Raw genomic sequence first — 25802 nt, forward strand, 5'->3', positions numbered from 1 at the left:
AATGATTGAAAGGATGTAGACATGTAGTGACAAAAATAGCAATTAGGCCTAGAGAACTGGTAACAATTTAAACAGGAAATCGGGACTTCCCTGGTGGTGCAGTGGTTAAGAATCTGCCTGCCAATGCAGGGGACACAGATTCGATCCCTGGTCTGGGAAGATCCCACAAGCCAAGGAGCAACTAAGCCCGTGTGCCACAACTACTGAGCCTGCGCTCTAGGGCCCGAGTGCCACAGCTACTGAGCCCGCATGCTGCAAATACTGAAGCCCGCATGCCGCAACTACTGAAGCCCGCATGCCTAGAACCTGTGCTCTGCAACAAGAGAAGCCACCACAATGAGAAGCCCACGTACCGCAACGAAGAGTAGCCCCCGCTCGCCACAACTAGAGAAAGCCCGTGCGCAGCAACGAAGACCCAACGCAGCCAAAAATAAATAAATAAATAAACAGGAAATCAGCCAAATAGCAGTCACAGAATCTTTAGTTCTCCCTGAAGGACATAGATAACAATATCTGAGACACATTCCTGAGTTGTTTTGCAGATACTATAGCAACCACAAGAGGGAAAAAGCTAACTGCATGATGACCAGATTGTACTCATAATATAAGCTGCTCCATCCTGAGCAGTACTGAACCTATGGCTAGCACAATTCCAGGGACTGGCCTCAAGAAAATGGCAACACACCGATCCTGGAGCTGAAGATTTACTGTGCTTAAAACAATCAAGATGACGCTGACCAGACCACCGCATGACCAGTTTCAAGATGATGGTCAGAGCTGACTGTGCTGCTCTGCACATAGCCCCTGCCTGCACATCCTTGAAGCTTCCTTTAAAGGCTCTTGCACTCTGATCTGGCCATTGGGGGATGGTTTGGGGGACACTAGTTCACCACCTCCTCAGGTTGCCAGCTTCCTGAACAGAGCACCTTTCTTTTTCCACCTACCCTTGCTTCTTGACCATTGACTTTTGAGCAATGAGCAGCCAAACCTGAGTTGGTTTCTGGCTCCGGGGGTAACAAGTACAACGAGCTGAAAACAAAGCCCCAGAAAGACACAGGAGATGCCTTGGTGGCCAGATGCCTCAAGCTTTTTCCACCTCCTGGATGGACGGATGAAACAAGCATCAGTCAGGCCCTGGACTAGAGCAAGTCACGCACCTCGGTCGCAAAATGTAAGTGGCATCAAAAATCTCACTAATCAGGGCTTCTCTGGTGGTGCAGTGGTTGAGAGTCCGCCTGCCGATGCAGGGGACACGGGTTCGTGGCCCCGTCCGCGAAGATCCCACATGCCGCGGAGCGGCTGGGCCCATGAGCCATGGCCGCTGAGCCTGCGCGTCCGGAGCCTGTGCTCCGCAGCAGAAGAGGCCACAGCAGTGAGAGGCCCGCGTACCGCAAAAAAAAAAAAAAAAAAAAAATCATCTCACTAATCAAGATAAACAATATTTAAGGCAGTGTTTTAAAAAACCAAGCCAGCAAACTACGACCAAGGACAAGTGCCAGCTTTTGTAAATAAAGTTTTATCATAAGCTCCAGCAAGCATCCAAACGCCGGCATCAGCACTACCAAGAGGCCTTATGGGTGCCTATAGCTAGTAGCCACTCCCCCTCCCCCAGTCCAAAAAAAGAAAAAAGACTGGCTCCCCAATATTTTATAATAAAATTAAATGGAGTATGGTCTACAAAAATATGGAATCATTATGTTGTACACTAGAAACTCATATAATAGTGTAAGTCAACGATACCTCCATTTTTTAAATTTTAAAAAAATTTGAAAGACTGGCTCCAAAGGAGCTGAGAGAGATTGGAAAGGAAGATCAGTTCACGGCAGGCCGCTAGGGTTCTCCGAGACTCCGGAGAGCAGGTGCGAAACGAGCTTTCAGTGGTGCTGGCTCCCCATGGTCGCTCCGTGCCTCTCCGCCCCACTCCCCGCAGCGCCAGTCCTCCGGCCTGAAGGGTCCTGCGACTTTAATCTCCAGATTCGGGGGCCGCGCGGCCGGCCGTTGCCCACGGAGACGGACGCACAGGAGGCCTCGCGCGCCCCAGGCCTGGACCGCCGGTGTCCCCTGAGCTAGGCGCGATCTCGCTTCCCGCCCGCCGCGGCCAACATGCACTCGCATCACAGCTTCAGAAAGCCCGAGGAGGAGGACGAGGAGGACACGGCGGCGGCGGACCAGGACAAGGAGCTGGCGCTCCACGGGAGGTTCAGCGAGGAGCACTTATGGAAGCTTTTGGCCTTCGCAGATGACGATGAGGAAGAACGCAAAGCCTTTCGCCCCCACTTAGCCGGCGTCGTCAGCCCCAGCCTGAGCCCGACGCCGACGCTCAGCCGAACGCCGAGCATGAAGTGGAGCCAGACGTCGGTGGCCAGCGATAGTGCACCCTCCAGCACCTCCTCCCAAAAAAGTACCTCTCCCCGGCCCGCCCAGCCCGTTCCTCGAAGGCTTCCCTGTCCCTAGGGGAGGGCAGGTCCAACTCCTCTAGAGCCTTCGTCTACCCGGCAGTCTGTTTCCAAATACACACAAGACTTCACACACACCCTTATCTCAGTCCCTCAAGACACTGAAAGCTTGTGATAGTCCACAGCTGAGGATAAAGGGGAAACGCCTCGTCAAACCGGAAACAGGCAGTGCTGTACGGAGTGCTCATTTTATACCACTTCGTGCATTCAGTGATCGCGTCCTCTTACATCCATTCTCTCCCCCCGCCGCCCCCCTCAAACACGCGCGCGCGCGCACACACGCACACACACGCTCGCGCGCGCCACTCCTGAAGAAAAGTAGTGCTTTAAGGGCGCTCTGCTACTGAAACAGCCCAGCCAAAACCAATTCACTTTTGTGCTTAACTTCCTGGACTGAAACCACTCCAGCCACTTCCTTAAAAAGAGAGGCACAGCAGTTTCTTACAGTAGATTTGTCCATCTCCCAGCATGGACATGTTGGTCAGGATCATTCTTTGTTGGGGCCGCGTGTGTTGAGGGCAGGAGGATGGACTGTCCTACGCATTACAGGATGTTTAGCAGCATCCCTGGCCTCTACTTCTGACCATGCCAGTTAGCCCCTACCGGGCTTTGTGACAATCAAAAACGTCTTTAAACGTTGCTAAATGTTTCCTGGGGGGCAAAAGTGTCCTTTTGAGAGCCACTGATTTAAAGGGAATGGCTAAATTGTTTAATGTTTCATTCAACAGGTTTTCCTAAAATATTTCAGACATTTAAGAAAGACACGTCTGAAACGAATTTAGATAGGTAAGAAATTGTTTTCAGTGTTCTCTATTATTATTTTTTGAAGCTGATGATGTTTACTTTTGGAATAAACATGTCAGGAAGTAGAGTAAAATCATCCAGGGCACTTACAACCAATTTATTCAAAAAGGTGTTTTTTAATCTACACTGTTAGACACTTTGGAGGAGATAGACAGGGTCCCTGCCCATCACCGGCTTATTATCTACCTGCAGAGATGACATGTCTACTTACTAATATAGCATGAGATCATAAACGCCATGTGCACAACAGTAAGTGCTATGAGGCTTTAGGACATAAGTCTCTATTGGCTAAATTTAGGAGTGATCAGGGACACCTGTGGTGGAGAGTGGCCAGTATGGTTTCTTTTTCTTGTTGTTGTTATTGCTCTTAGCCTCCAAGCACTTCTAACTATAACAGGAAGACACCAGAGAAACACATTTGGAACATCTTTATCAGTCTACCCTGAAACCTCACACCAAACATGGGTCCACAATCTCACATTATTGTTCACCTCAGTTTTGCTTTGATAAGCAACTTTCCATTTTTAAGCAGAAAGAGAATTGTTCTGCCCCACTTATATGTTTTTATTTATCCAAGTCAACATTTTAATAAAAGATAATATATGTACATGGTTAAAACAATAAAGTAGACAAAGCTATAAAATTTAAAATTTCTGTACCCTTCTCTGCTCCTACTTCCACTCACCAGAGTTAACAGTTAACAGCTTGTTTCCAGTATAATTTAAATAGCATATTTTCATTCCTTGATTTATTAATTTTTGACATAGCTACTGACTTCCCACCATGAAAGCTGAGGAATGTAACACACTACTTCCCTCCTCTCCATTTTCAGTAGTTAGACTATTTTTATATTTTCTAACCTTTAGGACTTTAAAGGATTTAAACCTCTACTTCTTGATTTATCAATTTTAGTAACTATTAACTCTATTTTGAAAAATTAACACCTTAATGCACTTCTACTTCCTTCTCTCTCTCCTCTCACCCTTTCCTCTCCCAATTAACAAATTATTTAACAGACTTTATTAAAATATATAATATATAGTCCTATAAAGTCATATTACTTTACCAAGTTTTATAGTGTTGGCATATTTTGTAATTATAATTAGCTCTTAGTGCTTTGGGTACAAGTTGATTCTAAAAATTGAAGACCAATAACCAATACTCATAATTTCCTGCTAAGAACCCAATGCTGTGGCTGCATTCATGCACAAGAAAATGAAATCCTATGTCTGTAAAACTTGGCTCCTAAAAGAAGAACTTCTCAACTCTCAGTTGTTTTTAGTTGTCTTCAATTTTTCTGAGTTGGGCTCAACGGCCATACTTTCTTGTTTTCCATATTGTTTTCTTTCTTTTATTCCTTTTCTTTTTGCTGGAGAAACTCCTCAGGTAATTATTTCATATTGATCTCATGGGTAGTCAAATTTCTGAGTTCTTGCCTGTCTTGAAATTTCTTCCTTTTGCCCTCATACTTTATTAATAATATAACCTGCATAAAAGAATAGGTTTAAAACCATTTCCCCTCAGAGCTCCAAAGACATTGCTTCATTGCCTTCTAGTATCCAGTATTGCTGATCAGTCTGATTTTCAAACCCTTCTGATATTTATTTCCTTCCATTCATTTTCTCTATTCTTTCCTTTGGAACTCCTACTAGCTGGCTGTTGGACTTCTTGGATATCGTCAAGATTTTTGGTGTTTACATGCTACGATGTAGCCTTTGTACAGAATTTTTTATTTGGGGGTTCATATAATTTCCAAGAAGCGATTCTTACTCTCTGAATAGGTGTGTGTGTGTGTGTGTGTGTGTGTTTAAATCTCTGAGGGTACTGTTATAAAATACTAAAGTTCTCCTTTGTTTTTTGTATTTCTTCTTTTTTCTTTCAAGATCACTTGTTCTGTTTGTTTTTCTTGGTCCATCTATTCCATGCTATGGATTGTCCTTAAGTGGCTGGTAATCCTTGGTTATCCAATTGCATTTATCAATGAATGACTGATAGGTAGCTAAAACTAGGATAGGAGTCCTGCAGCCAAGTAGTTCTGTTTCCTGACTGGGCTGGCAGGGGAAGGTTGACTGTGAGTCCTGCGTGAGTGGGTAAGGCAGTCACAGCCAGCTTCCTGTGGGGTGTCGGCAGGGAGCAGGCAAGGAGGGTAAGCCCACTATTACTAGTTATGATAAGGACACTTTACTGTGTGGTTGGAGTTCCTCATGCATTTCTTTCCTGGGACTCTCCCTTCCTCCTTTTTCACCCAAGCCTGTTGGGTAGGTCCTGAGTAACTCATCCTGCACTCTGCTTCTCTTTCAGACCTAAAACTTCCCCAGGCAGGCTTTTTAGAAACCAGTTCTTTGGGCTTCATCTGGAAATAAACACAACTGCTGCCAACTGCCCTGTGTAAGAGGAGAGGAAGGGGTCTGACTGGCCAGCTGTTCCATGTTCACTCCTTGAACTACCCTGATGGCCGTCTCCAGCCCCCTCCCCTCTGCATTTGGTCGAGTCCAGGGTAGGAGCTTCTCAGGTGTTCCCTTTGGAAGAACTTTATGTCTCTTATCTTGAGCTGTGGTGGTCTCTGCTCTAGTTTCCCATCAACCTGAGGCCATTTATTTTCTTTCTTTTAAGGACTTCTTCAATATTACTTGGCTACTGATGACACCGCTCTTGTTTTCCAGGGCTATTGCTTGTTTTCCAGGGCTATTGCTTGTTTTCCAGGGCTATGGCTGTTTGTGGGTTTGAAGTGTTTGTTAGTTCAATAAGATCTTGGACGGAAGGGGAGAATTGTGTGTTCAGGTGCCATCTTGACCTGGACTTTCTATCATATGGGAACCTCTCTTTCCTAAATCAAATTCTTCATTTCTCCTCATAAATCTTCCTAAGAAGATGCTTCTTCTGTACTTCAAAGCACTCTCTGGTGAATTTGGTGAGATTGTGTTTTTAAGGAAATCTGTCCTTAAAAGACACAGAAGTGCAACCAATATTGGCTCAATTTCTACTTTTCATTGCCCTATTACTATTCTGGGGCAAACTTTAGGAGTGTTTCTGGAGAAACACAGGTTTTGGAGCCAAATAGGTCTGGGCCCCATCTGCCTCTGCCATGTTTGATTTTGAGAGGGCCCCCCAGAGCCTCGATTTCCTTGCCTATAGAAAAGGAATACTACCTGCTGTATAGCACAGGGGACTCTACTCAATATTCTGTAATGGCCTATATGGGGAAAGAATCTAAAAAAAAAAAAAAAGTGGAAATATGTATATATATAACTGATTGACTTTGTTGTACACCTGAAACTAACACAACATTGTAAATCAACTATACTCCAATAAAAATTTTTAAAAAAAGGAAAGGGTGGGCCTCCCTGGTGGCGCAGTGGTTGAGAGTCCGCCTGCCGATGCAGGGGATACGGGTTCGTGCCCCGGTCCGGGAGGATCCCATATGCCGCGGAGCAGCTGGGCCCGTGAGCCATGGCCGCTGAGCCTGTGCATCCGGAGCCTGTGCTCCGCAAGGGGAGAGGCCACAACAGTGAGAGGCCCACGTACCGCAGAAAAAAAAAAAAAAAAAAAAAAAAAAGGAAAGGGTATACTAATTCCTACGTTGATTGATTTTTGTAAAGATAAATGAAGTAATGTAAGTAAAGCAACTACTATGTATCTACTACAACACAGTAAGTTCTCAGGAAATGTTAATTTTGTTCTTATCCTCCGATGTCTGCCATCTTTACACAGAACTTCAGAAACAATCTTTCATGTTGGTTCAAGGGAAGCAGAGACCTAGATGAGTTATGTATTGATTTTGTTAACTACTGTATTGGGGAAACACTGAAATGTAAAACGTTGTCTAGGGATTGCTCATCAATGTTCCTTTACTCTTGGTCCCATAACTTTTTTCCATGAGAACTTAGACAAATAGGACTCCCCCAGACACTTGTTCAGGTGGCTTCTGCAGAGGAGTTCTCAAGACACAATGTTTCAAGGAACAAAGCACCAAAAAAGGAAGGTGGAGACATGAAAGAACTGAGAAAGGTGAAAAAGTGACAATCCTAAAGTTGACTAAATTATTTGGGAAATTTTTGTTTGATAATTTTAGAAGAGCCAGCAAATTATGGCAAAAAAAAATTGAAATTCAAAGAGGCAAAGGAACTTGAAAAGCAATAGGTATTGTTTACTTGTTACCAGTAACAGTCATTTTAGCTAGTAAAAGTCAATAAATTCCTGCTTCCTATCATGTAGATGATAACTAAATGATTAAACTGCTTGTGGAAAGAATACAGATTGCTAAATTACCACGCATTTAACTTCAGCCCTTTAAAAAGAGCTTGGATTATTTTAAAGCTATTTTAAAATGAACAACACGTTCTAATTTAAATTCAAGTAAATGTTTAAACACACATACCATCGTGGCCGCCACCACCACCAACACACAGCACAGATAGAGGGGTAGTAATTTACTCCATGAGAGAAATAATACGGTATTGGGAGCCTCCAGGATTGAGAGAGGAGTGCTTTGCACAGAACAGATATGATGCAAACACACGGTGCCTGACTTTACTGAAGACATAAGAACGGAAGAAAATATTTCAAAGGAAAAAGAAATCAGGATCTTCTAAGAACATCTGTTATTTGATTGTTAAATGTACTAGATTTAGAAGAACTGCTAACAACTCTATAGGTATACTGAAAACTAACATTTTGTCTAAATTTCAGGGCTGTCTATCACAATCTGTATCCCAGAATTCCAACATCAGTACAAACAGAAGAAAGTTGGCTTCAAGAATTGTCAGGCATGGAGCAGCCAAGTAAGTAGTTTGGTTTTTTAGCTTTTGCTGGGAGATGGGATTGTACACTGGAAAGGGCACTGGTGTAGATGGGCAGGAGAGTTAGGATTGAATCCCAGCCCCAAAACAAACTAACACCATGACAACTGGGCAAGTCACTTAACCTCACTGACTCTGTTTCTTTGTCTGTTGGCCATAATAATCCTTCTGTAACAGGACTGTTATGAAGATCAAAATGAAACTCAACATTTAAACTCCTTGGCACTGAGCCTTTAACAAATGGTAGCACCTGTGTTCACACCAAGAAATAATCTGCCATCATATTTTGAAACACATCTTTATTTTTTATTATAGAAGTAACATGTGTGCTGTTTTTAAACATCAAACCATTAATAAAAATATAATGTAAACATTAAGTTTTTAATTTATCCCAGTATATTCCTCAGAAGTGGTCGTTATGAATAGCCTTTCCTTTCAATTTTACCATTTGTTTTATGTTATATCACTTATTCATGAGATGTTTATTGAGCACACACCAAGCACCTGTCATAGGTCAGTTTCCTGTTGTAAGGTAACAGCAATGAATAAAGCAGACAAACCCCCTGTCTCAAAGGTCTTCTATTAAAATGTGGGAGGTGGAAGTAATAGTGAGATAAATGATACATAAAATAAGTAAATACACAATATCTTACATAATGTAAGTGCTAAGGAGGAAAATAAAACAGGGAGAGGGATGGGAAATGTTGGGTAGATGGGTACAAGCTTACCCAGGATGCTGAGGGAAATCTTCACTGAGAAGCTGAAATATTTGAGTAAAGACCTCAAGGAGGAGAGAGAGTGATAAAGATCTCTGGGGGAAGAGTGTTCCAGGCACAGGGAAGAACAAGTGCTTCCTTCTAGAACAAGGAGGCAGCCAGCTTGGCTGCAGTGGGGTAAGTAAGGAGGTGAGCCCTATGGGATAAAATCAGAGAGACAACAAGGACCAAATCTTACTCAATGAGAATGAAGTGGGAAGTCACTGGAGGGTCTGCACAGAGGAGTGACACAATCTAACATAAAAATTAAAAATTTGGGCATCCCTGGTGGCGCAGTGGTTGAGAATCCGCCTGCCAATGCAGGGGACACGGGTTCGAGCCCTGGTCCAGGAAGATCCCACATGCCGCGGAGCAACTAGGCCCATGAGCCACAACTACTGAGCCTGCATGTCTGGAGCCTGTGCTCCGCAACAAGAGAGGCCGCGATAGTGAGAGGCCCGCGCACCGCGATGAAGAGTGGCCCCCGCTCGCCGCAACTAGAGAAAGCCCTCTCACAGAAACGAAGACCCAACACAGCCAAAAATAAATAAATAAATAAATATTTTTTAAAAAATTAAAAATTAGACATATAATTAATATTAAATATTAATATAATATTAAACCTAATATTAAAAAACATGTTAATTATTCCCAAATTAATCTATATATTCAATGTAATTGTGATGAAGTTTTTCAGTGGAGCTTGACAAGTTGATTCTTTGGTCCTGCTCTGCAGCGTTCAAAGATAAGTTGAGGCATTTTCAAATTTTTAAGAGTTTATTTGAGCAGATGTGGATTGGAAACAGGCAGCGCCAAACCAGAAGTGGTTAGGAGCACTCCACAGACAAGAGCTAAGGAGAGGTTTTTATAGAGAAGTCATGGGAGCAAAGCAAGGAAATCATTTGATTGGCTATTGCTCAAGATTGCATTACAGTAGGTCACCTACATATAAGTGAGTTCCACTCCGACAGCGTGTTCGTAAGTCCAATTTGTTCAAAGTCCAACAAAGTTAGCCTAGATACCCAACTAACACTATCAGCTATGTAGTACTGTACTGTAATAGGTTTATAATACTTTTCACACAAATACTATATAAAAAACAAACAAAAAATAAACATTTTTAATCTTACAGTACAGTACCTTGAAAAGTACAGTAGTACAGCACAACAGCTGGCATCCAGGGACTGGCACCGAGTGAACAGGCAAGAAGAGTTACTGACTGGAGGAGGGAGATGGTAGAGCTGAAGGATCGTCAGCGATAGGAGATGGAAGGCAATTTCGCTCATGCCAGACATGGATGGCACAGGTTCTGGTTCCTTGCCAGATTCAGTTCTATCTACCCTGTTGCAAAAAGGATCCAGCGATGTCTGGGTCGTAGCTCTTTTTTTCTTGTCATAGATGACATGGTAGCACTGGACTGCATTCTGAAATGCTGCTGCAACCTTCGTGCACCATCCTGTGCCTCAAAAGCTAACAGCGCCTCCTCAAATAAAGAAAATCCCCTTGCCATCTCCTGTGTCGTCAATCTCTTCGGTTCTTCAGTTACTTCTTCTTCCTCTTGTCTCTCTTCGTCCTTTCTCTGGGCCTCCAATTCCATCAGGTTTTCATTAGTCAGCTCCTCGTGTTGCACAGCCAACAGTACTGTACAGTAAAGTATACAAAAGCACAACCGCTTGTAGAGGATGCATGCACGTGACAATGTACGCCAGACACGTGAACTAATTTATGTGATTGGACGTGGGAACGCACGTTCATATCTTTGAAAGTTCGCAGTTTGAAGGTTCGTATGTAGAGGACTTAACTGTATTTGGGAAAGCCCGGTTGGCTGTTTGCTATGAGTTGTTCTTAACCTTGAGGCACTAACCTTGAGGAATTGACTCTGGCTTAGGTTTCACTTTGCTTAACGATTGGCTACCAAGGCATTAGAGCCCCCTCATCTAATGGCTTCCTTGTTTGATTACTTTAACAGCAGGAACCTAATGTACCTTTTCAATTTTTTCATATCTTTTTTGTAGGTTTTTTTAATAGAGAACTGATATGCACCTCTTATTAGTTTATTCCTAGGTGTTTTACAGTTGTCTTTTATTGATGTAATAATTGGAATCTTTTTTTTCCTATTATATTTTCTAATTGGTTCTTGTCAATGTATAGGAAAACTATTGATTTCAATGCATTAATCTTGTATCTGATTCCCCTGCTGAACTTTCTTATTCTAATATTTTATCAGTTAAAAGTCCACTAGACAATTACATTTCCTGTGAATAACAGCAGTTTTATCTCTTCTTTAATTTTTTTTACTTAGCAGTGTATCAGGGACATCTTTCCATGTCAGGAAATATTGATCTAATTCCTTGAAATGACTATGTAGTATTGCCTTATATACCTACAGTTACTGTGACTTATGTAATACATCTGATTGTTAGAGGCTGCAGGGTTGTTTGGTTTGGTTTGGTTTTGTGTTTTGACCTCTTCCCTATGACAAATAATGCCTTAATGAAAGTCTTGCTCATTTGTTTGTTTTCTTTTTAATACCTGTGCTGGCATTTCTGTTGGGCAAAGTGCCCAAAACATATTTTTTAATTGTTCAGGTACTCAACGTATGAAGTATGTCATCTTCTGAAGCCCATCTCTTTCTCCAGCACCAGCCCTGGCTATACAGGGAAAATGGGTCTGCCCTCTCCCTTTACCTCTGTCTCATTGTAGGTTGTTCTGATTGGTTTTTCATCATCCCAGTCCTGTCTGCTTACCTTTCCAGACATTTACTCCAAGCGGCTCGTGTGTTGATAGATGGCTGTCTTCCCCATTTCCAGTATTGCCCTGGAATCTGCAGAGGGAACTATTCTGGTGGTTTAGTTCACTGTCTTGAACTGGGAACCGCCCTCTCACCCCACGCCAGCACTCTTCTCTCTGAAAAATCTTTTGCAGAATAATAGTCATAAATTAGACAGAATAGTAATTTTAAAAGGCAGAACACAAAAGGGTCTGCAAACCATGATTATAATCAAATAAAATATGCATTCGTGTAGCATTCTAAGACTAAAAAGAAGCAAGGAAGCATTTTTAAATGTGATTCATTAGTGGTGAGTCTTCTCTGTTTGTTACTTACTGTTGACAAAATGTTATTTGGGAAAAGGCAAAAAATTTTTTAAATTAAAAATAAAACACAAAAAGGGGACTTATTTTTCCAAGAGGCATATTTTCTTTTCTATTAGACTTCTTTCACCCTTTGTCAGGATTGATGACAAATGTACACTCTTTTTACAGAGAAGGAAGTGCCCTCTGTAAAGAAGGAAGATGAACCTGAAAACCTAGCTTCTAAATTAAGAGGTAACTGGATGTTTGGCGTCATCCCCTCTGCTGGCAAAGGCAAACTGCCCTTAGGGAACCAGCCTTAACTTGGATGGTGTCCAACCCCTTTAGAAAAGAGTTCCCCTAAGAGTATATGCAAGAAGGTGGTGAAGGTAGGGTTTCAGGGCATTTAGACAGCACGTGTGTGTGTGTGTGTGTGTGTGTGTGTGTGTGTATGTGAGTGAGTGTGTGTCATGGGCTAGGATCTTCAAACTAGAGAAAATGGAATACACTGCACAGAGTTTTCAAACATTCCTTCTAAATCTGTCTTTTTGTCTTCAGCACAATGGGTAATTAACCCAGAAGAGCCAAAACTAAATATTTTATGTGAGCTGGAGGTAAGAAATATTTATCAGTCCAACTAGTACACTGAACTCATGGTAAAAATCACTTATTCAATCTTCAACTTTTTTCTTTCTCCCTCTTTTTAAAATCTAGTTTAAGGACGACTTCATAACACTTTTTGAGCCCTCTCTGAGAACACTACCCAGCATCGGGCCACCATCTATTCTCACATTCAGACAAGAGAGTTCCAATTTAGGCATTAAGTTCAAGGTAATTTTCATTTATATTTCTTTTTGCTTTTACTGTAATAAATTGTATAAAAAGCCACATGATGATCTGCACAAAAGACAGTGAACATACTTTTACAAAAAAAAGGCAAAGAGCTCATTTACTTGGAACAGCACTTAGGGTGGCTGTATTCGTTTCTTAGGGCTGCTGTAACAAAATACCAGAAACTAGGTGGCTTACAGTGACAGAAAAGTATTGTTTCACAGTTCTGAAGGCTGGAAGTCCAAAATCAAGGTGTCAGTAAGTCTAACCTGGAGGGGAGAGTCCCTCCTTGCCTCTTCTGAGCTTCTGGTGGTGGCTGTCAATCCTTGGCATTCCTTGGCTTGCGGCTGCATCACTCCAATTTCTGCCTTGGTGGTCCCAGCATGCTCTGTGTGTCTCTGTCCAAATGTCCCTCTTCTCCAAGGACACCAGTCATACTGGATTAGCGCCCACCCTAATGACCTCATCTTAACTTGAATCCATCTGCAAAGACCCCGTTTCTAAGTCAGGCCACATTCACAGGTACCAGGGGTTAGAAATTCAACAGAGCCTTTGGGGGAGCACAACTCAACCTATAACAGTGGTCATAAAGCCTGGCAGCACAGGTGAACGTTAGCTATATTTGATCACACTAAGTAACCAATTAATGTCTGCATTCAGTGGGCAAGGGAGAGGTCACCTTAGTAATTCCAACAGGATACAAACCACCCTGCTTTGCCACAGAGGTAAGGGACTGACCGGTGGTATGATTATTTCCAAACTTGCACGGCATGGCCCTGTGGAGAGAGCTGCACACTCCCCAGACTGGAACCTCCTTGATCACTTCTTTTGGGGTACACTAAAGGTACAGGCTTATTCACTGAAATGAGAGATACCAATCCTGTGAGGCAGGATGGCACAGATGTGTGTGCAGGAGTTGACGGGAACGCCGTGTGGACGCACCAGTGTGGTTGGTGTTCATTGACATTTTGTGCAGCACGTTGAACTATGCGATTCTAATGCCTGGTAACGCATTAAATACATCACGTAACGTAATATGAGTCAACATTTACTGTTTATATTTGCCCAGGTTTCTAACTTTTATGGTCACCCTATAGACTCTTCAGGCTGAAATTCTTTCTTCAAACATAGCACCTTCCTTTTTCTGAAGCACAAAGGCTTGTATCCAGGAAGTTTCTTGAGCTCTCTTCCCCTGACACCCAGAGATGCGCCTGAACATGAGGAAGGCCTTGGGGACCTCCTTCCACAGAGCTGTCCCTATACCGGCCCCTGGACGGGGCTGGCTCCACCTGCATCCCTGGGCCCACCTTTCAGGTCTTCTGAGATGGGCCTGGACACTGGTCTAGTTCGGGGGCAGCAGCAGCTGGTTGGCCAGCTCTCCTCTTCAGCCACACCTCTTGAGGTGGAAATTCCACCCCCACTCATGTCTTTTGAAGCATCTTTACTTACTTTGCCCCCAGGTGAAGGGGTGAAGGGGCTATGGGCGGAGGAGTTCACTACCGAGATGCTGGTGGCACAGTCTGTAGCTGGCCTGGCGGTGCCAAGCTCTTCCTGCCCATTCCATCATTTGGTAGCTGTCCTGGATTCGTCACCACCATCTCTCTCTTACAAGGCTTTCCTCCCTGAGTGTTGTGTTTTCAGCGATGTGCAGTACTTATTACCGGGTACTTTGCATGGCCTAATTATACTGGACTGTACTCTAGGGTCCCTGGCTGCACCGGCCATCTCAGTCACCCTTTGGCCCCATGGCGGTCATTTTGCCAGGCTCGGAGAATGGTTTCCATGGCAACTACAGGTGCCCTGGTGGTTTCATGACACGCAAGCCATGATCTGGGTCTTTTCCTGGAGGCCTGTGCCGAGGCTTGGCTGCTCACCTGCCAGGAGCCTCTACAGTCACAGCCATGACCTCAGAGCACTAAGAGGACCATAGTGCATCCACCCCTCACTAAGTCACCTGCGTCCGTAACTCCCAGCCTCCTCTTGCATCCTCTAGCCTCCCCTCCCCCTCCTGGATTACCTTCACAGCACAGACAGGAGAATGTGGTGCGCCAACTGGGGCTTCCCTTGAGAAAGGACTCTAATTTATTTTAGAAAGTTGAGCATTGTAAACAGTGGCCTACATAGTAATGTCAAAACTTTTTCTTAGCTGACACTTCTTTTTTTATTTTTATTTATTTATTTATTTATTTTTGTGGTACACGGGCCTCTCACTGTTGTGGCCTCTCCCGCTGCGGAGCACAGGCTCCGGACGCGCAGGCTCGGCAGCCATGGCTCACGGGCCCAGCCGCTCCGTGGCATGTGGGATCTTCCCGGACCGGGGCACGAACCCGTGTCCCCTGCATCGACAGGTGGACTCTCAACCACTGCACCACCAGGGAAGCCCTTAGTTGACACTTCTTGAAAGAGTTTATGGTATTTAAACACCTTAGACCATTTACACAAAATCAAATATGTGTTATCCTTTGTGTCCCGCATCTAGTCACACACTGTACATCTCCCTGTTCGACAAGGGACACTGATGTCAACAGTAAAATCATTTCTGCAACTTTCTTCTTACACTGAGGAGGCGTCCCAAGGACCCACAGAGCTCCTGATGGGCTCAGCTGCACCCCACCAAGCTGCACCAGACAGAGGCCCCCAGAACACCACTTCAGCCTCCCCAGCCCTTAACAGCCCTTGAATGGAAATGATGTCTCATTTCTGGAATATACAGATCCTGCTGGCTTGGTGCCTTCTGATATAGGTTCTCAGACCCCTGAAAGTTCCCTACTAACCATCGCTGGGAGCCCTCATGTTGTCTGACAGGAGTTCTCAAGCAGGTCTGTACATCCCTCATCACCCCTGTTGTCTGACTGGACATTCGCTGGCCCTGTCCAGGGCTCTGGCTCCGCCTGCTCTGAGAGGCTCTGGGCCTCCTTGTGGGCATGTCTTCATTTTTTGTCTCCTTTCTGAAGAGAGAAGAGGAGGAGGTATCGCCCACATGTGAATTCTGTGGGAGTGATCTAAGAACATTTCTCTCCAATGTGGATCTTTCCTGTGACTACAATAGCTCTGAACTAGTAGAACATGTAAGTTCTAAAGCAGGTTCACTGAGGAAATAGTGTTACTTTTAGACACTAATTTAAGCATAAGTAGTATTTTCTTCTGCACCTTTCCACTGCATTGCCTTTCTTTTTCTTTTTTTTTTTTTTTTTTTTGGCTGCACCGTGTGGCTTGTAGGATCCTAGTTCCCTCTCCAGGGATTGAACCTGGGACCCTGGCAGTGAAAGCCCAGAATCCTAACCACTGCACTACCAGAGGATTCCCTGCATTGCCATTCTTAAGAGAGTTATGTGTTAGCCGTCAGGGCAATACAAATCATAACCACAATGGAATACAATTTCACACCCACTAGGATGACTATAACCCAAAAGACAGATAATAACAAGTGTTAGCAAGGATGTAGAGACACTGGAACCCTCATACACTCCTGAAGCGGAATATAAAACGATGCAGCTGCTTTGGAAAACAGTTGGGCAATTCCTCAAAAAGTTAAACATACAGATACCATATAACCCAACAAACAATTCCATTCCTAGGTATATACCCACGAAAATTCACAACATATGTCCACCCAGAAATGTGTATACAAATGTTCACAGCAGCATGATTCATAACAGCCAAAAAGTGAAAACAACCCAGACATTTATCAACTGATGAAAGGGTAAATAAATGTGGGGTATCCATACAATGAAATACTATGCAGCCATAAAAAGAAGTGAAATACTTATACATGCTACGACATATATGAAAATATTATGCTAAGTGAAAGAAGCAAGTCACAAAGTACCACATGTTGTATGATTCCATTTACATGAACTGTACAGAACAGGCAAATCTATAAAGACAGTAAATAGATTAGTGGCTGCCAGGGGCTGAGAGGAGAGGAGAATAAGGAGTAACTGTTAATGGGTACAGGTTTCAGTTTCTAAAATTGTTGTGGCTGCAAAATTCTGTGACTATATTGGGTTGGCCAAAAAGTTCATTCGGGCTTTTCCTACAATGTTATGGAAAAACCTTAGCGAACTTTTTGGCCAACCCAACACTAAAAACCATTGACTTGTACACTTTACATGGGTGAATTGTATGATATGTGAATTATATCTCAATAAAACTGTTACCAAAAAAATGTTATGATAGATTGTTATCCAAAACCCCATTACCATTTTTGGGGTTTTTTCCCTCCTGTAATTATCTTCATCTAGGACTGATGAGATGAAAATGAACTCTGTTTTTCAGACCTCCTGTTGTAGTTATTTCCAAAACCTGATTGACTACATCTATGAGGAAAAACAAAAAATCCAAAGCTCTAAAGCTGAATTAATCTGTATTGACCCTCATGCCGCCCACGGCAGTGAAGTCGACAGACTCAAAGCAAAGGAAAAAGCTTTGCAGAGGTAACAGTGAGCCTTTGATATTGAAACTCAGATAGGCCCACTTAGTTAGAGAGTTTTTTGTAAAATGAACCTCATTTTCTCAAAATAGATAATTTTGAAGATGCATTCCCAGTGAAGAAACAAAAATTGGCCAAAGCAAACCTATTGCAATTCCTGGTGGACATTGTAAGAGTCAGATTTCAGAAACTCAGTGAACTCACTGACTTAAGAGTAGAAATTTGCCAACCCCAAATTCTCAGGGCAATTCAGAATTCCTATATTGGAGAAATCTGTCCACTAAATATAGTAGAAACACACGCACACTGAGTAAATGACTTGATTCACAAGTAATAACAGATAAAAATAACAAGGAAGAGCATTTAAACAGTAAAAATTTATAGTATACTGTTTTAAACTTCCAACATATTTGACTTATGCATCATATTTTTTGATTTTGTAGAAAACAGGAGCGACAAATGGCCAAACACTATGCAATATTAACAAAAGAACAGACTGCTTTCTCTGAAGAAGGTAAGTTCCCTAACGCTGATGTTATAGATCAGAAAGCTCATATGTTTGACCAAGAGCAAAAATTGATGTATTCTAAAAATAACATTAAAATTTTTCATTTTGGTCAAAATGAAATCATACATCAGTCAAAATGGCTCAGAAAATCCCGCTTTTCCGTCATCTGGCTTTTGAAGTTTTTAGTCTTCAGCTCACTGTTGTTACTGATTGAAATAAATTAGCGACATCTATAGAGCACTTTACAGATAGCTAGAAAGAGCTTTTGAGTTCATTGTCTCTCGTTTTATCAAACATACATCCCATTTTGTTTCAAGCTAGGATATGGAAAATCTGTCAAAAATAAATCAGATTCCTTTCTTATATAGCTGACCCCATCGGTCAGCTGGCCAGTATAGCTGTAGTACCTGGTACAACAGAAGGGGCACCGATTTTAGAATCAGAAGTTCTGGATTTATGTCCTTGCTTTTCTCCTCATAGGCTGTCCAATTGGGAATAAATTATTTAATATTTCTGAGCATCAGGCTCCTACTCTATGACTCAGAGCCATTGAAAAGATACTTAGAGAAGATTTTTTTTTTTAACTAAACCCCTAGTATAAAATTCCTTGGTATTCAACTGTTTTCTACTAAACCTAAGGCCAGAAAACTCCACGTAATGAAAATCATCATTATTTTTCTTTCAACCAAATGAGAATTTCTCATTTTTTTAAACAAAAGAGGGAGGTCCTCATTTTTCTTCCATTAAAAAAATGTCCAATGAATCAATGCATCCATAACAGAGTTTGAAATTTCATTTTAGAAGAGAGGTTTTGTAAAGTTTTAAACATCATATATGTATTTCATGTGATTCTTTTCCCATTAGATGCAAAGCAGTTTAAAACAATTTCTTATCAACTTTCCATGGATATTCCAGAAGTAGAGTCAGCTAAGGAAGAACTAACTGATTATCAACTAGACAAAAGAAATATATCCATTGTTTGTTGTGATTCTAGGATAGCATGTGGAAAGGTAATTAGCTTGTAATTTTTTTTATTTGCTACTCTTTAAAAATCAGTTTTACCGGGCTTCCCTGGTGGCGCAGTGGTTGAGAGTCCGCCTGCTGATGCAGGGGACACGGGTTCGTGCCCCAGTCCGGGAAGATCCCACATGCCGTGGAGCAGCTGGACCCGTGAGCCATGGCCGCTGAGCCTGCGCGTCCGAAGCCTGTGCTCCGCAACGGGAGAGGCCACAAGAGTGAGAGGCCCACGTACCGCAAAAAAAAAAAAAAAATCAGTTTTACCTAAAATTATAAAAGCTGTCATGATGAATATGGCAGCTTGGCTACATGACACATTTAACTATTTGTCAAAAAGAATTGGTATGGACTTGGCCTTTTAACTTACACTAGACTTTATAACAATGCTTTACATATGTTTTATGAGGGGGTATTTTGGTTAAAGCCTTTTTACTTTAAAATGTGATCAGTGTATAGTAAGGAACATTTGGAACCCTTTAGAAAACTAAAAAGAATGGGAGAAAATCATCAGAAGTCTCACCCACATCCCCCAAATCATTATTATTTCAATATTATCTAGATCTGCACTGCCCAATATGGTAACAAATACTCCACATGGCTATCCAAACGTAAAATAATTAAAATTAAATAACTTATTTAAAATAATGAAAATTAAATAAGTAAATAAAATGTAATTCTTCAGTCATGCTAGCCACATTTCAAGTGTTAAATAGCTGTGTGTGACTAAAGACAACCATATTGCAGGGCAGATATAGAAAATTTTTATGATCACTACAAGTTCTATTAGACAGCACTGTTCTAGAGCTTTTAAGCATAGGTTTCTGTTAACACACCTGTAATTATATTACACATGTAATTTTTATCCCTTTAACTTAATTATCAACAATTTTCCCATGATATTACATAGCTTACATTAACATCATTTTAATATCTATGTGTGTTTTCATATAGTTTAACCATTGCTTTCAATATCTTTGTGTATAAATTTACACTATACTAAATATAGTTCCCCAGAATAGATCCCTAGAAATTAAACTCCTGAGACCAGTTTTGTTTCTCCTGGGTGATATAGAATTTAAGGCATGGCAGTGAACTGAGGTTCTGACAGAATCAAATCCAAATCCTGTCTGAAGGAAGGTCACTTATCTAGCCCTGAAATCACTCCTACAAATTATCTTTCAAGTTCAATTACCAGCACACAGTGAAAAATAATTAAGAACACAAGGAAACTCAACACCACAATTGAAAACTCAGAGGATTAGTATCAATAAGAAAAGATCTACAAAGCCTTCGAAAATTGAAGTAATCTAACTATGTTTATGAAAACAAAAAATCAGCTTGAAGATATATGGAGGGAACAGAAAACTATAAAGGGACTACAATTGAAAAGAAAAAAATGAACTTATAGAAATGAAAAATACAAAAACTGAAATTAAAAACTTAAAAGATGAGAGTTAAATGCAGGTTAGACCCAACTAAAGAAAGAACTAATGACCTGAAAGAAAGGTTAAAAGAAAACTGTCAAAATTTACCCCAAAATTTACCCCAAAATTTACATGGGGTCAAAAAAAGGTAAGGAATACAGAAAAGTGTATATAATATGAAAATAGAATGAGGGTTCTAAAATGTATTTGTTCAGAATCCCAGAAGGAGAGAAAAAACGATAATCAAGCAGAGGCAGTATTTGAAGAGATAATGTATGATAATTTTCCAAAACTGATAAAAGAGACCTATTCACAGATTTAAGAATCCCAATGAATCCCAAGCAGGATGAATTAAAAAGATAAAGTAAAATAAAAATAAATCCTAGACACAGTATAGTGAAACTGCAAAACACCAAAGACAAAAAGAAAATCTAAAGATTAGCAGAGAAAAAGTCTGCTTACATTTAAAAGAGAACAGTTAGAAATCAGATAACCTCCCAACAGCAACAATGGAAGCCAGTATAATGTCTTCAGTATGCTGAAAGAAAATAAGTCAGTCTAGAAGCGTATATCCAGTTAAAATATCTTTCATTAAAATATGCCCCCAAAAGACATGGTCTGGCAAAACAGAGTTTGTCACTAGTAGCCTCTGACTAAAAGGAATTCTAAAGAATGTTCTTTGTGTAGTTGGATAGTATGAGGTTCAAGAAAGATGAAGAGCAAAGAAAAGCATTCATGGGATATATGTATAAAACTAAAAGTTGACTGATAAAACAATAATAATAATAATGGCTCAAGGACTTTCAAGAAACAGAAATAGAGTAAAAATGCTTGAAAAAATAGTACATGATTTGGCAAGAAAGCTAAATGCAATTATAGTGTTCTAAAAGTCCTTGGTTTGGGAGAAGGGCAAACACATAGTTTAAACTCAGACTTTGATAAATTAACTTTGCTTGCTGAAATTTCTTGGGTAGCCAGAAAAATAACAAGTAGAGAGTATAACTTCCAAGCTATCAGAGGCAGAGCAAAAAATTTAGAATAATTCACTTTAAATGCCCCCCAAAAGATAAGAAAGGATAAGGGAAGAGAAAAACACATAACAGAGGACAAATAGAACACATCAAGGAATGTCAGTAGTTATATGTAAATAGAGTAAATGCTTCAGTTAATAAACAAAGAGTGTCAAGACAATTTTTTTAAGGAAAAATTCCAACCATATACTGATTACAAGAGACTATATCTAAAATATAAGGATAGGGGCTTCCCTGGTGGCGCAGTGGTTGAGAATCCGCCTGCCAGCGCAGGGAACATGGGTTTGATCCCTGGCCCAGGAAGATCCCACATGCCGTGGAGCAACTAAGTCATGCACCACAACTAATAAGCCTGCGCTCTAGAGCCCACGAGGCACAACTACTGAGCCCGTGTGCTGCAACTACTGAAGCCTGTGCGCCTAAAGCCCGTGCTCCACAACAAGAGAAGCCACAGCAATGAAAAGCCCATGCACCACAACGAAGAGTAGCCCCCGCTCACTGCAACTAGAGAAAGCCTGTGAGCAGCAACAAAGACCCAACACAGCCAAAAATAAAATAAAATAAATAAAAAATAAAATAAAAGGATACAAAAAGATTAAATATAAATAAACAAAAATGATGTATCATGAAAATATTAAAGAACATCAGTGAGATAGAGGACCACTTCACAGTGACAGAAGTTTTAATCCACCAGAAAGGTATAATGTTACAAAATATGTTTCCCCTATTAACATAGCCTCAAAAAATATAAAGCAAAATTTCACGGAAGTAAAACGAAAAAAATTTTAATCCATAATCATAATGGGATACTTTAGCCTGCATCTCTCAATAATTGAGAGGACTATTAGACCAAAAAAAAAAAAAACAGCAGTAATACAATAGAATATTTGAACAACCCATTTAAAAAATTTGACCTAATATTCATGGATTGGAAGAGTAAATATTTTAAATATGACATTCTTCCCAAATTGATCTATAGATCCAATGCAACTGTAATTCAAATTCTAACAAGGTTGTATATTTGCGTGTGCAGTGGGAAGGAAGGTCTTGACAAGCTGATGCTAAGATTTACATGGAAATATAAAGAACCTAGAAGAGCCAAGACTTTCTTAAAGAAGAAGCCTGGGAGGGAGGGGAACACGCTCTATCAGATACTGAGATCTATTACAAAATATAGTAATTAAGACAGTGTAGTGTTGGGGCAGGATAAACAAAGAAATCCATGATACAGAATAGTTCAGAATTGGATTTATACACACACAGACTTCTGATCTATGCCAGCAGTGGCACTGCACAGTAATGGAGAAAGGAAAATCTTTCTAATACATACTGCTGGGACAATCGGATATCCATATTTTTTAATGAAATTGGAATCATACCTCACATCATATAAAAATCAATTCCAGTGGATTAAAGACCTAAATGTAGGGCTTCCCTGGTGGCGCAGTGGTTGAGAGCCCGCCTGCCGATGCAGGGGACACGGGTTCGTGCCCCAGTTCGGGAAGATCCCACATGCCGCGGAGCGGCTGGGCCCGTGAGCCATGGCCGTTGAGCCTGCGCGTCCAGAGCCTGTGCTCCGCAACGGGAGAGGCCACAACAGCGTGAGGCCCACATACCGCAAAAAAAAAAAAAAAAAAAAAAAGACCTAAATGTGAAATGCAAAACTACAATGATTTTTTTAAAAATAGGAGACTAGCTTTATTACTTCAGGTTAGGGAAAGATTTACTAACCAATTTTAAAAAGCAGTATCCATAAAGTAGTTGATAAATTAAACTTAAAATTTGGGGGACTTCCCTGGTGGCGCAGTGGTTAAGACTCCACGCTCTCAATGCAGGGGGCCTGGGTTCGATCCCAGGTCAGGGAACTAGATCCCACGTGCATGCCACAACTAAGGAGCCAGTGAGCTGCAACTAAGGAGCAGGTGAGCCACAACTAAGGAGCCCACCTGCTGCAACTAAGACCTGGTGCAACCAAATAAATAAATTAAATATTTAAAAAAATTAAAATTTGAAAGACAAGCCAAGAAGGGAGATATTTTGCAGCACATATGATATAAAAAGGGCTTTTATCCTATATGTATAAAGAACTTTTATAAATCCACATGAAAAAAAAAGTCTACCTAATAGAAAAATGAACTTAAAAAAACTTGACCACTTCTCCAAGGAGAAAACTCAAATGATCAATAAACATATGAAAAGGTGTTCAACCTCATTAGTAACCTGGGAGAGGAAAATTGAAACCACAATTAGAGATCAGTACATACCTATAATATTGGCAAAAAAAAAAATTGTAAAGTCTGATATTACTGAGTGTTGGAAAGGATATAGAATAACAGTCCCTATAATTTGCCTCTAGTGGGAATGCAAATTGGTACAACTTGAAAATCATTTTGGCAGTACCTTGTAAAGTGAGAGACAGGCATATCTTGGGGTTCAGCAATTCTATCTCTGGGTATAAGATCTGAGAGTAACTGGGTACCAGCATACATGCAAAAGACAGTTCAGAGTATCATTGTTTATAAGCCAAAAACTGGGAACAACCCAGATATCCATTAACAATAGAATGGATAAGTAAATAATGATGAAGTCATACAATACAATCCTATACACAAATGGAAGTAATTGGACTACAACTACCCACTCGGACATGTATGAATCTTACAAACATAATGTTGACTAAAAGAAACAAAGTATTAAAAATTCATAATGTTCGAGTCCATTTATGTAAAATTCAAAATGGGAAAAATTAAACTATATTGTTTAGAGATTACACAACACTGACTTTGGGGTAGCACAGAGGGAACTTCTAGAGTATCAGCATTGTTCTATTTCTTGACCCAGATGGTGATAACATGGGTGTTCACATTATAATTACTCATTAACAAAAGAGCATATTTTAGTGCTTATCTGAATGTATTTTACATTTCATAAAAGTGAAAAATGTATTATCTTTCAAAATAAATGGCAACATTTACATGAAAATTTAGATTGTTTCATTGTTTAGCCCTAGGAATTCTTGTATTCATTTTATTACAATTCAAGATTAGGAAGAAACATAATTCAACTGAATCTTTAGTTCATTTCAAAACATTGTTGGGGGCTTCCCTGGTGGCACACTGGTTAAGAATCCGCCTGCCAATGCAGGGAACACGGGTTCGAGCCCTGGTCCGGGAAGATCCCACATGCCACAGAGCAGCTAAGCCCGTGCGCCACAACTACTGAGCCTGCACTCTAGAGTCCGCGAGGATAACTACTGAAGCCCGCGTGCCTAGAGCCCGTGCTCTGCAACAAGAGAAGCCACTGCAATGAGAAGCCCACGCACTGCAACAAAGAGTAGCCCCCGCTCGCCGCAACTAGAGAAAGCCCGCCCACAGCAACGAAGACCCAATGCAGCCAAAATAAGTTAATTTTTAAAAAAAGACATGTCTATAAGAAATTAAAAATAAAACATTGTTGGCTACAAATTCATTCCCCTATTGAGTATTACATAGAAAGTAAAATAGTTAAGCTTAGAGGTACAAGGAATATCTCTTTGTATTTCTTTCTTCATCTTCCCATATTCCACTAGTGTTTTTCTCAAATGAACTTCAAGAGCAACCTTGAAAAGACACCAGATGCTGCAGCTTATACTGGAGTGTAAAGTCAGTTTATTGAAGTGTAATTTATAGTAAAACTCACCTTCTTATATGTACAGCTCCATTAATTTTGACAGTTACATAATCACCACTACAATCAGGACACAGAATATCTCCACTGTGCTAGGGCTGGGTTTTTTTTTTTAATCTTCTTTTGTTTTTGTAACAATATGCATATAAAGTAAAAGTAGATAAATAAAAAATAAACCTGAGTGAAAAATTGGCATAAGACCTGAATAGGCATTTTTTTAAAGAAGACATACAGATGGCCAACATCATTAATCATCAGGGAAATGCAAATTAAAACCACGAGATATCACCTCACACCTGTCAGAATGGCTGTCATCAAAAATAACACAAATAACAAATGTTGACAAGGATGTGGAGAAAAGGGAACCTTTGTGCACTGTTAGTGGGAATGTACATTGGTGCAGCCACTGTAGAAAACAGTATGGAGGTTCCTAAAAAACTAAAAATAGAACTACTGTATGACCCAGCAATTCCACTCTTTGGTGTATATCTGAAAAAAATGAAAACACTAATTTGAAAACATACATGCACCCCAATGTTCATAGCAGCATTTTTTACAATAGCCAAGATATGGAAGCAACCTAAGTGTCCATCAACAAATAGATAAAGAAGATGTGGTGTGTGTGTGTGTGTCTGTGTGTGTGTGTATATATGTATATATATATAAAACACACACACACACATATATGTGGGAATACTACTCAGCCATAAAAAAGAATGAAATTTTGCCATTTGCAACAACATGGATGGAGGGTATTTGGCTAAGTGAAATAAGTCGGAGAAAGACAAATACTGCATTATATCATTTATATGTAGAATCTAAAAGAAAACAAACTAGTGAATATAACAAAAAAGAAAACAGACTCACAGACATGGAGAACAAACTAGTATTTTCTAGTGGGGAGAGGGAAGTGGGGAGGGGCAAGATAGGGGTAGGGGGTTAAGAGGTACAAACTGCTATGTATAAAATAGATAAGCTACAAGTATATATTGTACAGCACAGAGAAT

At 40.8% G+C, this 25802-nt stretch overlaps 2 protein-coding genes across 2 annotated transcripts in view; one reads left to right on the forward strand and one right to left on the reverse strand.

The window, feature by feature from the left end:
- Positions 1–1889: 1889 nt before the first annotated feature.
- ERICH6 (glutamate rich 6) overlaps positions 1890–25802 on the forward strand; it is a 35454-nt gene continuing 11541 nt past the window's right edge. Inside the window, exons 1-10 of the mRNA XM_081235179.1 lie at positions 1890–2401; positions 3185–3242; positions 7950–8041; positions 12079–12141; positions 12445–12500; positions 12601–12717; positions 15672–15785; positions 16996–17153; positions 17593–17663; positions 18522–18667. Of these exons, the coding sequence (XP_081091305.1) occupies positions 2104–2401; positions 3185–3242; positions 7950–8041; positions 12079–12141; positions 12445–12500; positions 12601–12717; positions 15672–15785; positions 16996–17153; positions 17593–17663; positions 18522–18667 (1173 nt within the window). The 5' untranslated portion in view covers positions 1890–2103. The remainder of the gene's footprint in view (positions 2402–3184; positions 3243–7949; positions 8042–12078; positions 12142–12444; positions 12501–12600; positions 12718–15671; positions 15786–16995; positions 17154–17592; positions 17664–18521; positions 18668–25802) is intronic.
- Positions 9913–15640, reverse strand: LOC308617795 (uncharacterized protein). Its single transcript, XM_081235180.1, has 3 exons — positions 12987–15640; positions 11562–11730; positions 9913–10455 (listed from the first exon to the last, which is right to left on the reverse strand). Exons 1-3 carry the CDS (start codon positions 13182–13184, stop codon positions 10151–10153), a joined length of 672 nt encoding a protein of 223 aa, XP_081091306.1. The 5' UTR covers positions 13185–15640; the 3' UTR covers positions 9913–10150.

The sequence above is a fragment of the Mesoplodon bidens genome (assembly GCF_964165515.1).
Source record: "Mesoplodon bidens genome assembly, chromosome: 5".
Lineage (NCBI taxonomy): Eukaryota > Metazoa > Chordata > Mammalia > Artiodactyla > Ziphiidae > Mesoplodon > Mesoplodon bidens.